Raw genomic sequence first — 14,127 nt, 5'->3', positions numbered from 1 at the left:
AGTGTTATATTCTGCAGAATGGTAATGTATCCTTAAAAAATGGGCGGCACATGAATGGCGTCCGTTTTTTTTTTTTTCTCGAGACCATTGGCTTGCATTGACAAATTGTGTCTGAGTGCAATCTCACTATGCGGCAACTTTTTTTTCAGTCCAATTTGAGAAAAAACTCAGATCTGCTCTACTTCATTGACAAACATTGGTCTGAGTGCAATGGAATTTTTTTCTCACATTGCTCTCCTCCGTTTTATACGCCAGTGTGAGAGAACCCTTAGTAAAAGTGCAAAAAAGTACGCTATGAGTACTCGGTACCCTCTGCTATTTATATGGACTGATACTATTCAGGGTATTTGCACGTATGGCGACTTGTCTTTAATTCTGTTTTAACTTTTATTAAGTGTTTCCTTGTGGATGTTATTATGCATAGCAATGCTTCTTTTTCATTCTTTACATATATCTGTTCACAAAGGTTTGCACTGATATGTGTTGGTTCGGAGTCTTCATCAAAGAAACTCATGGATTTGTTGCCTAAGAGAGAACTACATGGGCAAAACCCTGCTGTCACTCCCTGCAATAAGCAATTCCTCAGTCAATTTGAACTGCAGTCAAGAAAAAGTAAGTATCCTTACTTATACAGTATGTTTACTTCTGCTAATTATATTCTCTGCGAACATCCTTCCTGGCATGGTTTCATTTGCCATGCATTTTTTTTGCAGGTTTGATGAGAATTTAACACTGTTGTGTGACCAAAGCAGTTAAAGGGAATCTGAAAGCTTCAGCATTGCTCAGGAGAAGCAGTTGGCTAGTGCAGACATAAAGTCCCCTAGTGGGGGCTAGTAAAATGAATAAAAAAGGAAAAAGTTTTAAAAAATATAACACACACCCCTCCCCTCCCCCCAGTAGCAATGTGTTCAGAAATGCCCAATCTATCAAGTTGGTCTCCGCAACATTGCAGTAACAGACAATCAAAACATCGTATGTACCCAAAAATTGTATAATTAAAAACGTCAGCTCAAAACACAAATAGCCCTCACACCGCCCCAGATCCCGAACATTGAGTGCTACTGGCCTCAGAAAATGGCAACAAAAGCGCAATTCTTCTTTTTTTTTTTTTTTTTTTTAAATTACACAACGCTTGGTATCTACGAACTAATAACCTGTACCGGACCTGGGAAATCATAATGTCATGTCAGTTGTTCAAAATGCTGAGCACGGTAAATACAAAAAAACAAAACAATAGTGCAATTGCACTTCTTTTTTTTTTTTTATTTTGCATTTTCACCCCACTTAAATTCCCCCCCCCCTCATTTTCCAGTACATTATGGGGCAGAATGAATGGTGTAGTTCTGAAGTTCAAAAAAAAAAACCAAGCCCTTGTATGGCTATGTGTGCGGAAAAATTAAAAAAGTTGTGGCTCTTGTAAGAAGGGGAGGAAAAATCTAAAACTGAAAATCGCCCAGCGGTGAAGGTATAAAAATAACCTGGCGAAAACAGATCGGTGCTTTTCTGGTGCCTTTTGCTCCCATACTGCAATGCACTGATTCCTGCCATGAAGTTTATTTCCATGTTTCTAGAAGGAGACCGATAAACGGAATTGCATAATGCAGGTGTTTATAGTGCCTAACCCAAGAGTAATACAACCTATCACATTTCAAATGAAACTAGGCCCTGCGTTTCATTATTGTTAATACATTACCCCTGTTTCCCTGAAAATAAGACATCCCCTGAAAATAGGACCTAGTAGAGTTGTTGCTGAATTGCTAAATATAAGGCCTCCCCCGAAAGTAAGACCTAGCATGCCTAGCAAGCATGCCCGCCGAACAGTACACCAGGGCATGTTGTACATGGAAAGAATGGTAGTTGCAAGAAATTCTTGATAGGATTCACATTTTGTCTGTTTATGCTGGTTTGTGATGACCACTACTGTACAGTATATAATAAATGTTCATTTTTTTCTGTTGAACAATAAATGTTCATTTTTCTTCATGAAAAAATGGCATCCCCTAAAAATAGGACCTAGTGCATCACTGGGAGCAAAAATTATTATAAGACAAGGTCTTATTTTCGGGGAAACAGGGTACATGTTTTGAGGTATGGATACTTTTTGTTGTATTTTAATTGTTGCAGCTACACAGGCTGGTCAAATGTCTGGTGAAGGAAAGGCGGGCCCACCTGGCATCAATGCCCGATTACCTTTTCCACCTGGTGGCAGAGGCAGGGGTCGGTTCCCACCTTCAGGCCCTGGTGGTGACAGATTTCCTGGACCTACTGGACCCGGAGGGCCTCCTCCACCCTTTGCGGGTAAGAGAAATACACCTTGTATTTTAGTAACTAGATTTCCTGCAGGTGGTAGTGTAATAGAGGAATATGATTTCAGAATCGTATGGAGGTATGTCGGACTATTCGTAAGTTTTACTGTACATAGAAACCACAACAACTTAATTGTCTAAGGCCTTGTGTGCACTTGCCGGATTTTACCGCAGATTTTCTGCATGTTTCGCTGCAGAAAATGTTTATAACCTTTCTGAAGTGATTCACCAGCCAAACCTATGGGAAAAAAAAATGCTGTGCGCACTAGGCGGATTTTGACAGCTACCGGTTTTGCTGTGGGATTCCCGCAGCAAAAAGAATTGCAGGTCACTTCTTTTCCGCAGGTAGCTGCGGCATTTCACTCTATTGACTGTAATGTAATCGTGAAATCCCGCAGGGAATAACGCAGGTAGAAAATTCTGTGCATTTTATTACGTTTTCCGTCATTATTCCCGCATTATGTCGAGTTGTTCAGGACATAATGTTCATCACGTTTTGCAGGGAAGTGATGTCATTATGACAGGAAGAGGAAGTTGAGCAGCGTTAAAACACACATCAGACTCACACAGACATAGACTACACATAAAAATCAAACGTGTGTGTGTGTGTGTATATATATATTATAATATATAAATATTATATATATATATATATTATATACACAGTGCCTACAAGTAGTATTCAACCCCCTGCAGGTTTGATAAGATGCAAATAAGTTAGAGCCTGCAAACTTCAAACAAGAGCAGGATTTATTAACAGATGCATAAATCTTACAAACCAACAAGTTATGTTGCTCAGTTAAATTTTAATAAATTTTCAACATAAAAGTGTGGGTCAATTATTATTCATCCCCTAGGTTTAATATTTTGTGGAATAACCCTTTGCAATTACAGCTAATAATTGTCTTTTATAAGACCTGATCAGGCCGGCACAGGTCTCTGGAGTTATCTTGGCCCACTCCTCCGTGCAGATCTTCTCCAAGTTATCTAGGTTCTTTGGGTGTCTCATGTGGACTTTAATCTTGAGCTCCTTCCACAAGTTTTCAATTGGGTTAAGGTCAGGAGACTGACTAGGCCACTGCAACACCTTGATTTTTTCCCTCTTGAACCAGGCCTTGGTTTTCTTGGCTGTGTGCTTTGGGTCGTTGTCTTGTTGGAAGATGAAATGACGACCCATCTTAAGATCCTTGATGGAGGAGCGCAGGTTCTTGGCCAAAATCTCCAGGTAGGCCGTGCTATCCATCTTCCCATGGATGCGGACCAGATGGCCAGGCCCCTTGGCTGAAAAACAGCCCCACACCATGATGCTGCCACCACCATGCTTGACTGTAGGGATGGTATTCTTGGGGTCGTATGCAGTGCCATCCAGTCTCCAAACGTCACGTGTGTGGTTGGCACCAAAGATCTCGATCTTGGTCTCATCAGACCAGAGAACCTTGAACCAGTCTGTCTCAGAGTCCTCCAAGTGATCATGAGCAAACTGTAGACGAGCCTTGACATGACGCTTTGAAAGTAAAGGTACCTTACGGGCTCGTCTGGAACGGAGACCATTGCGGTGGAGTTTTTTTTCACCATGAACACCATGTTGGGGCATTACTCTAGGGCATGTTGATTGATATGTGGAGGCTATTATACATTCATGTAATATTTATTTATTACGGTTGATCTCCACGTGTGAATATTGGATGTCATCACTGTTCCCCCGCCACATAACATGGTATTGGTGCAAATTATTTCTTTTGGGTATACTTACTAGCATATTCTGGTTAATGCGCCCCTGGCACCTATACAGTGTATATCCCTTTGGACTATTGCATTACTGGCGTGGGGTTTACTATTCCAATGTTCGCACTATACCTCTCATTGTTAGCTGTGGGATAATGGTTTAGAAGCTACAGCTCCTTCCCTGTGTATATATTCTCGCAGGGATATATCTTTCTGGATTATATATGCCAATACATGTTGATATCAGCGTCTTGATTGTTTTTCAGGTACTTGTGTGGCTCGGTCATACTTAGTGTCACACCACTTGATGCTTTATATCTGACATTGCACCATTTATGGACCTGGTTCTACACCAGCCCCTTCCTCCTCTTTTGATGTTGTATTGTACCTTGTATTGGAACTGATTATTATATCATTGGGGTACTGGTCCCGCTCAATGGGTGTTCTTGTTCTTATATATGTTTTTAACAATTTTTAGATGTTTTGTGCAACAATAAAGGTTTTTCTATATAATACATCACTGGTGTGCCACTGTCATATTGTGCGGAACTTTTTTCTCCTTGTCGTCATTGCGGTGGAGTACGTTACTTATGGTATTGACTGAAACCAATGTCCCCACTGCCATGAGATCTTCCCGGAGCTCCTTCCTTGTTGTCCTTGGGTTAGCCTTGACTCTTCGGACAAGCCTGGCCTCGGCACGGGTGGAAACTTTCAAAGGCTGTCCAGGCTGTGGAAGGCTAACAGTAGTTCCATAAGCCTTCCACTTCCGGATGATTCTCCCAACAGTGGAGACAGGTAGGCCCAACTCATTGGAAAGGGTTTTGTACCCCTTGCCAGCCTTGTGACCCTCCACGATCTTGTCTCTGATGGCCTTGGAATGCTCCTTTTGTCTTTCCCATGTTGACCAAGTATGAGTGCTGTTCACTAGTTTGGGGAGGGTCTTAATTAGTCAGAAAAGGCTGGAAAAAGAGATAATTAATCCAAACATGTGAAGCTCATTGTTCTTTGTGCCTGAAATACTTCTTAATACTTTAGGGGAACCAATCAGAATTCTTGTGGTTTGAGGGGTTGAATAATAAATGACCCTCTGAATAAACTTTTCACAATTTAAAAAAAATAAATAAAAGAAATAACATTCTTCCTTGCTGCAGTGCATTTCACACTTCCAGGCTGATCTACAGTCCAAATGTCACGATGCCAAGTTAATTCCGAATGTGTAAACCTGCTAAATCTGCAGGGGGTTGAATACTACTTGTAGGCACTGTGTATGTAATATAAATAAATATATTATATATATATATATATATATATATATATATATATTTATATTATACAGTTAGGTCCAGAAATATTTGGACAGTGACACAATTTTGGCGAGTTGGGCTCTGCATGCCACCACATTGGATTTGAAATGAAACCTCTACAACAGAATTCAAGTGCAGATTGTAACGTTTAATTTGAAGGTTTGAACAAAAATATCTGATAGAAATTGTAGGAATTGTACATATTTCTTTACAAACACTCCACATTTTAGGAGGTCAAAAGTAATTGGACAAATAAACCAAACCCAAACAAAATATTTTTATTTTCAATATTTTGTTGCGAATCCTTTGGAGGCAATCACTGCCTTAAGTCTGGAACCCATGGACATCACCAAACGCTGAGTTTCCTTCTTCTTAATGCTTTGCCAGGCCTTTACAGCCGCAGCCTTCAGGTCTTGCTTGTTTGTGGGTCTTCCCGTCTTAAGTCTGGATTTGAGCAAGTGAAATGCATGCTTAATTGGGTTAAGATCTGGTGATTAGCTTGGCCATTGCAGAATGTTCCACTTTTTTGCACTCATGAACTCCTGGGTAGCTTTGGCTGTATGCTTGGGGTCATTGTCCATCTGTACTATGAAGCGCCGTCCGATCAACTTTGTGGCATTTGGCTGAAGCTGGGCTGAAAGTATATCCCGGTACACTTCAGAATTCATCCGGCTACTCTTGTCTGCTGTTATGTCATCAATAAACACAAGTGACCCAGTGCCATTGAAAGCCATGCATGCCCATGCCATCACGTTGCCTCCACCATGTTTTACAGAGGATGTGGTGTTCCTTGGATCATGTGCCGTTCCCTTTCTTCTCCAAACTTTTTTCTTCCCATCATTCTGGTACAGGTTGATCTTTGTCTCATCTGTCCATAGAATACTTTTCCAGAACTGAGCTGGCTTCATGAGGTGTTTTTCAGCAAATTTAACTCTGGCCTGTCTATTTTTGGAATTGATGAATGGTTTGCATCTAGATGTGAACCCTTTGTATTTACTTTCATGGAGTCTTCTCTTTACTGTTGACTTAGAGACAGATACACCTACTTTACTGAGAGTGTTCTGGACTTCAGTTGATGTTGTGAACGGGTTCTTCTTCACCAAAGAAAGTATGCGGCGATGATCCACCACTGTTGTCATCCGTGGATGCCCAGGCCTTTTTGAGTTCCCAAGCTCACCAGTCAATTCCTTTTTCTTTGTCGCTCCATTGGGAGACCCAGACAATTGGGTGTATAGCTTCTGCCTCCGGAGGCCACACAAAGTATTACACTTAAAAGTGTAAACCCCTCCCCTCTGCCTATACACCCCCCCGTGCATCACTGGCTCCTCCAGTTTTTTGCTTTGTGTTGAAGGAGGCTGACATTCACACAATGCTCCACATTTTAGTCAGCAGCAGCTGCTGACTTTGTCGGATGGAAGAAAAGAGGGCCCTAACATGCTCCCTTCTCACCCCACTCTGGTCGGCGGTGCTGTTAAGGTCGAGGTACCCATTGCGGGTACAAAGGCTGGAGCCACATGCCGTTATCCTTCCCCATCCCTTAGGGGCTCTGGGTGAAGTGGGATCCTAACCGGTCACCATACACTGGGACCGGGCTCCCTCCGCAGCCCCTGGGGGAATCTGACGGACAGGAGCCGAGTATCATCAGGGACAGGGCCCTGCTACTCTGAGGTACTCTGTGTCCCCTTGGGGACGGCGCATAGAGCGCCTGTGTAACGGATGCTGCAGCAGCTGCTGGGTGTGTTTGTGCTCCGGGACTACCGCGCTGACCGCGCTTGTTTGCCGGCCGCGCTTATAACTTTAGTCCCCGGCTTTTGCGGCCTAGTACCGCATTCTCCCGCCCCCGGGCCTGCCAGTCAGGGGTAAGGGCGGGACGCTGCACTGGACGTCAGCGCTGAGGGCTGGAGCATACTTAGTATCCTCCTCCCCCCTCACTGAGCACCGTGGGGCACCAGATTCCCGCACTTTCTGAGGCACGCCCACGGCTCCCTCCTCCTCTCAGAACGCTGGCAGCCATTCCTATCAGCACTTCTGACGCTGGAGAACTTCAGAGGGGAGACAACACCGAGCTCCACAGCTCTGGGAGGCCCAGGCAGGGAATCTGGTGGTCACACAACCGCTGAGGGCGGTCGGTAAGCCGCACCTGTTACTAGGTGCTGGCCCCCCTGGGTGCCGAAGTGTATATTTATATGCTTATATTGTATACATTTACTGTACGGCCGCACTATTTGCTTTTGGCTATATACCCTCACTGATTGCTCTAAGAGGAGACAACAGCATGTCGTCCGCAAAAAGCAAGGGTGCCAAGGCACAGGCCTATTTTGCAACCTGTACCTCATGTGCGGCTATGCTACCTGCAGGTTCCACCTACCCTCATTGTGTGCAATGCTCGGCCCCTGTGACACTCACTCAGCCGGAGCCTCAGCCACCGGTGGGACCCTCGGCCCAGGTGGAACCACCTGCTGCCACTGTCCAGGTGACAGGGACAGAGTTTGCAGTATTCGCTGACAAACTTTGAGTCTATGGATAGATGGTCTGCTAAGATACTAGAATCTTTGCAGTCCAGACCGGTAACACAGGCTCCGGGCACTGTTGAATCATTGCTCTCAGACCCCCCTCGGTCGGCGCAGCAAAGTGCTCCTGGGGCGACTCATAGGTCCCACGGTGAAGACTCCGACACGGACCGCAGTCCCAGACCGGCTAAGCGGGCTCGCTGGGAACTTCCCTCGACTTCATCACACTGCTCAGGGTCTCAGCATGAGGACTCTCTGGAGGATGAAGCGGAGGTGGCAGATCAGGGCTCTGATCCTGACGCCGCTCTCAACCTTGATACACCTGAAGGGGACGCCATAGTAAACGACCTTATAGCGTCCATCAACCAGGTGTTAGAACTTTCTCCTCCAGCTCCTCCGATTGAGGAGTCAGCTTCTCCAGGTCTCAATTCTCCTCGTCCAACAGGCCACAGAAGGGTCAGAGGAACTCTGATTCATGGCGGTCTAAGTCACGGCCTAAAAAGACCGCCGGAGGAACCGCTACCAAGGCGGCCTCCTCATGACTTTCGGTCTCCCCAAACCGCATCCTCGGTCGGTGGCAGGCTCTCCCGCTTTTGCGACGCCTGGTTGCCACATGTCCAAGACCGATGGGTGAGAGACATTCTGTCTCACGGTTACAGGATAGAGTTCAGCTCTCGTCCTCCGACTCGTTTCTTCAGAACATCTCCGCCCCCCGAGCGAGCCGATGCTCTTCTTCAGGCGGTGAGCACTCTGAAGGCAGAAGGAGTGGTGATCCCTGTCCCCCTTCAGCAATGGGGCCACGGTTTTTACTCCAACTTGTTTGTGGTGCCAAAAAAGGACGGATCTTTCCGTCCCGTTCTGGACCTCAAACTGCTCAACAGACACGTGAAAACCAGGCGGTTCCGGATGGAATCTCTCCGCTCCGTCATCGCCTCGATGTCCCAAGGAGACTTCCTAGCATCAATCGACATCAGGGATGCTTATCTCCACGTGCCGATTGCACCAGAGCATCAGCGCTTCCTGCGTTTCGCCATCGGGGACGAACACCTTCAGTTCGTGGCACTGCCTTTCGGCCTGGCGACAGCCCCACGGGTCTTCACCAAGGTCATGGCAACAGTGGTAGCAGTCCTACACTCTCAGGGACACTCGGTGATCCCTTACTTAGACGATCCTCTTGTCAAGGCCCCCTCTCGGGTGGCATGCCAACACAGCCTGAACATTGCTCTGGAGACTCTCCAGAGATTCGGGTGGATCATCAATTTCCCAAAGTCAAAATTGACACCGACCCAATCGCTGACATATCTCGGGATGGAGTTTCATACTCTCTCAGCGATAGTGAAACTTCCGCTGGACAAACAGCGTTCACTACAGACAGGGGTGCAATCTCCTTCGAGTCCAGTCGCACCCCTTGAGGCGCCTCATGCACTTCCTAGGGAAGATGGTGGCAGCAATGGAGGCAGTTCCATTTGCGCAGTTTCATCTGCGTCCACTTCAATGGGACATTCTCCGCAAATGGGACAGGAGGTCGACGTCCCTCGACAGGAACGTCTCCCTTTCTCGGGCAGCCAAGGCCTCCCTTCAGTGGTGGCTTCTCCCCACTTCGTTGTCGAAGGGGAAATCATTCCTGCCCCCATCCTGGGCTGTGGTCACGACGGACGCGAGTCTGTCAGGGTGGGGAGCGGTCTTCCTCCACCACAGGGCTCAGGGTACCTGGACTCAGCCAGAGTCCTCCCTTCAGATCAATGTTCTGGAGATAAGGGCAGTGTATCTAGCCCTAAAAGCGTTCCAGCCGTGGCTGGAAGGCAGGCAGATCCGAATTCAGTCGGACAACGCCACGGCGGTGGCATACATCAACCACCAAGGCGGCACACGCAGTCGGCAAGCCTTCCAGGAAGTTCGGCGGATTCTGCTGTGGGTGGAAACCACAGCCTCCACCATCTCCGCAGTTCACATCCCGGGCGTAGAAAACTGGGAAGCAGACTCTGTCGCCAGGGCATGGACGCAGGGGAATGGTCTCTTCACCCGGACGTGTTTCAAGAGATCTGTTGCCGCTGGGGGAAGCCGGACGTCGACCTGATGGCGTCCCGGCACAACAACAAGGTCCCGGCATTCATGGCACGGTCTCAAGATCACAGAGCTCTGGCGGCAGACGCATTAGTTCAGGATTGGTCGCAGTTTCGACTGCCTTATGTTTTTCCTCCTCTGGCACTGCTGCCCAGAGTGTTACGCAAGATCAGGTCCGACTGCCGCCGCGCCATCCTCATCACCCCAGACTGGCCGAGGAGGTCGTGGTACCCGGATCTGTGGCATCTCACGGTGTGTCAACCGTGGGCATTACCAGTCCGACCAGACTTGCTGTCTCAAGGGCCATTTTTCCATCTGAATTCTGCGGCCCTCAACCTGACTGTGTGGCCATTGATTCCTGGATCCTAGCATCTTCAGGGTTATCTCAAGAGGTCATTGCCACTATGAGACAGGCCAGGAAACCAACGTCCGCCAAGATCTACCACAGGACGTGGAGGATCTTCTTATCCTGGTGCTCTGATCCGGGTTTTACTCCCTGGCCATTTGCCTTGCCCACTTTTCTATCCTTCCTTCAATCCAGAATGGAAAAGGGTTTGTCTCTCGGCTCTCTTAAGGGACAAGTCTCTGCGCTCTCTGTGTTTTTTCAAAAGCGTCTAGCCAGGCTTCCGCAGGTACGCAAGTTCCTGCAGGGGGTTTTCCACATAGTCCCTCCTTACAAGCGTCCGCTAGAACCCTGGGATCTGAACAGAGTGCTAACGGCCCTTCGGAAACCACCTTTCGAGCCAATGAGGGATATTTCTCTTTCACGCCTTTCGCAGAAGGTGGTCTTCCTAGTGGCAGTCACATCACTTCGAAGAGTGTCTGAGCTTGCTGCACTGTCATGCAAAGCCCCCTTCCTGGTGTTTCACCAGGACAAGGTGGTTCTACGTCCGGTTCCGGAATTTCTCCCTAAGGTGGTATCCCCTTTTCATCTCAATCAGGATATCTCCTTACCTTCTTTTTGCCCTCATCCAGTTCACCAATGTGAAAAGGATTTGCACTTGTTAGATCTTGTGAGAGCACTCAGACTCTACATTTCTCGTACGGCGCCCCTGCGCCGCTCGGACACGCTCTTTGTTCTTGTCGCTGGCCAGCGTAAAGGGTCGCAGGCTTCCAAGTCAACCTTGGCTCGGTGGATCAAGGAACCAATTCTTGAAGCCTACCGTTCTTCTGGGCTTCCGGTTCCTTCAGGGCTGAAAGCCCATTCTACCAGAGCCGTGGGTGCGTCCTGGGCATTTTCACACCAGGCTACGGCTCAGCAGGTGTGTCAGGCAGCTACCTGGTCGAGTCTGCACACTGTCACGAAACACTATCAGGTGCATACCTACGCTTCGGCAGATGCCAGCCTAGGTAGGCGAGTCCTTCAGGCGGCGGTTTCCCACCTGTAGGAAGGGGCCGTTTTACGGCTCTTTTACCGAGGTATTCTTTTACCCACCCAGGGACTGCTTTTGGACGTCCCAATTGTCTGGGTCTCCCAATGGAGCGACAAAGAAGGGAATTTTGTTTACTTACCGTAAATTCCTTTTCTTCTAGCTCCTATTGGGAGACCCAGCACCCGCCCCTGTTCCCTTCGGGCTGTTGTTCTTTTGTGTACACATGAACAACATGTTGAATTGTTCTTTTGGTTCATGGTTTCAGTTCTCCGAACATCCTTCGGATTGAATTTACCTTAGACCAATTTATAAGTTTCCTCCTTCCTGCTTTTGCACCAAAACTGAGGAGCCCGTGATGCACGGGGGGGTGTATAGGCAGAGGGGAGGGGTTTACACTTTTAAGTGGTGTAATACTTTGTGTGGCCTCCGGAGGCAGAAGCTATACACCCAATTGTCTGGGTCTCCCAATAGGAGCTAGAAGAAAAGGAATTTACGGTAAGTAAACAAAATTCCCTTCTTTCTCAGAATGTACCCGACTGTTGATTTTGCTACTCCAAGCATGTCTGCTATCTCTCTGATGGCTTTTTTCTTTTTTTTCAGCCTCAGGATGTTCTGCTTCACCTCAATTGAGAGTTCCTTAGACCGCATGTTGTCTGGTCACAGCAACAGCTTCTAAATGCAAAACCACACACCTGTAATCAACCCCAGACCTTTTAACTACTTAATTGATTACAGGTTAACGAGGGATACGCCTTCAGAGTTAATTGCAGCCCTTAGAGTCCCTTGTCCAATTACTTTTGGTCCCTTGAAAAAGAGGAGGCTATGCATTACAGAGCTATGATTCCTAAACCCTTTCTCCGATTTGGATGTGAAAACTCTCATATTGCAGCTGGGAGTGTGCACTTTCAGCCCATATTATATATATAATTGTATTTCTGAACATGTTTTTGTAAACAGCTAAAATAACAAAACTTGTGTCACTGTCCAAATATTTCTGGCCCTGACTGTGTATGTATGTATGTATGTATGTATATATATATATATATATGTATGTATATATATGTATGTATATATACGTATGTATGTATATGGGTATGTGTGTGTATATATATATATATATATATATATATATATATATATATATATATATATATATAAACACGGGCTCCGCCGTATTTCCAGGCAGCCGAGGGAAGCACACAGCGGCGGCCCGGTTTTCTCAGGTTGGGGAGGGCATCCATTATGTGACAGTCCCGGTGTGTCCCCGGCTCTTCCAGATTGCCGTGATGTGGTGGCAATCCAGGTAATAACGAGTTAATGGCAGCGCATCTCTGCCACTAAGTCCTAGCTTAATCATTGCAGCGTCTGAGACAGCTTTCATGATTAACCCATAATCTCGTGCCCGCGCTTTCCCTTCTGCCTCCACCGTTCTGCGCAAGCGCTGGCCAGATTAATCCACGTCATCTCTTACCAAGATAGGAAAGAGGTGACGTGAGGTCATATAAAGGAATTGCCTCATGCACAGTCTGTTTTGATGAACGGTTGAATTTTTCTATTTCTTTGAGAGCAAGTGAAAAATTTTTACTGAAATCTGGTCAATCTGCTGCTATAGGAGACGGAGTGAAATCTTTTTCCTTGCGGCAACACTTTGCTGCTCCATGTCATCCAAGTACTTGTCAAAGTTAAACTCCTCATCTGATGAGGATGAAGATATGGCAGCAGTAGCACTATCAGGCCCCAAGTCCTCTTACGCCTGGCAGTCCTATAGGCCACTCCTAACTGCTACCTCACTCAACGCTTCTTTTCCTTTAGTAAGCTGTTGATCATCAGGCAGTTTATGATGACATGGGTCCACATAAACAGCTGCCAGAAGAATTTTATTTTCAAATAGCTGTGTCTCTCCGTTTCATTGAAGCAGAAATGCCATCTGCGATTAAACCTACTCTTTGGGACAGGCAAAATAGCAAGTTCTTCCACTCCCTTATGAAAATGCCAGGAGTTAAATCCGCAGCTTGTAATTTTTTAGTCACGTGTGTCCATTGACTTTCATTTAAGGTTACTTGAGGGTTCACCATATCTATAGGAAACGATTTTAGTTCAAGCATTCGCTCAGTCATTAAATAAGTGCTGCCTCACCAAGTGGCTTGATCAACATTTGCCCTTTTCCCAGCACGTCTCTTCAAGATGGAATCAATTTTAGCGGTTTTGGCGGCAATAACCAACTTCCTCACTTTTCCAATCAGATTTCCAGCTTGTCCGCCCAGTTTCACACATCGGCTTTTCGCCGCTTTGGAGGATGTGGCGCACGCCGATACAGTACAGTGGCAGCGCCACAACTTCCGGGTCACATGCTCTGGTCACATGAAAGCATGTGACCGTCGTTTGTCGCGCTGCCACTGTACTATATACATTGTACTGGAGTGCGCCGCATCCGCCAAACCGGCGAAAAGACAGATGTGTGAAGCCGGGGTCCCTCTTGCAGACTATCTCTTATTGCCAGCTGCAGCGTGTGCACAACACAGTGCATGTGATGAATATGAAAGCGTTTGAAGCAGCTTCAACAAGATCTAATCCTAAAGTATCATTTTGCTGTCCTTCTGTTGTAATATCTGTTCCTCAGTTACATGAACAGCACTGTGGCCTTCCATCTCACACATACTGAATCCTAAATTTTCTTCTAGATGTTAATTACTCTCATTCATCAGTTTAATTGTACTTATGTTTGAAGCATTGTTCATTACAATAGCAAGAACCTGTTCTTTTTTGAGTTCGTAATCTTGCAGAACTTTTTCCACTAAGGCCTGGAGACATTGGCCGCTGTGATGAACTTTAGTATCTTTTACTG

The 14,127-nt window shown here is 46.4% G+C and overlaps 1 protein-coding gene across 5 annotated transcripts in view; it reads left to right on the top strand.

The window, feature by feature from the left end:
• The window catches only part of CPSF6 (cleavage and polyadenylation specific factor 6), a 92,189-nt gene that overhangs the window by 39,128 nt on the left and 38,934 nt on the right, over positions 1-14,127 (top strand). For 3 of the 5 annotated variants that reach the window (XM_075344870.1, XM_075344869.1, XM_075344873.1), the window contains exons 4-5: positions 467-612; positions 2,122-2,298. In XM_075344870.1, the coding sequence (XP_075200985.1) occupies positions 467-612; positions 2,122-2,298 (323 nt within the window). The remainder of the gene's footprint in view (positions 1-466; positions 613-2,121; positions 2,299-14,127) is intronic. The other 2 variants (XM_075344872.1, XM_075344871.1) reach the window with 1 other exon arrangement.

The sequence above is a fragment of the Anomaloglossus baeobatrachus genome, chromosome 4 (genome assembly GCF_048569485.1).
Source record: "Anomaloglossus baeobatrachus isolate aAnoBae1 chromosome 4, aAnoBae1.hap1, whole genome shotgun sequence".
NCBI classification, from domain to species: domain Eukaryota; kingdom Metazoa; phylum Chordata; class Amphibia; order Anura; family Aromobatidae; genus Anomaloglossus; species Anomaloglossus baeobatrachus.
Note: the sequence above shows the minus strand (reverse complement) of the source record. Positions and strands in the feature narration are given on the sequence as shown.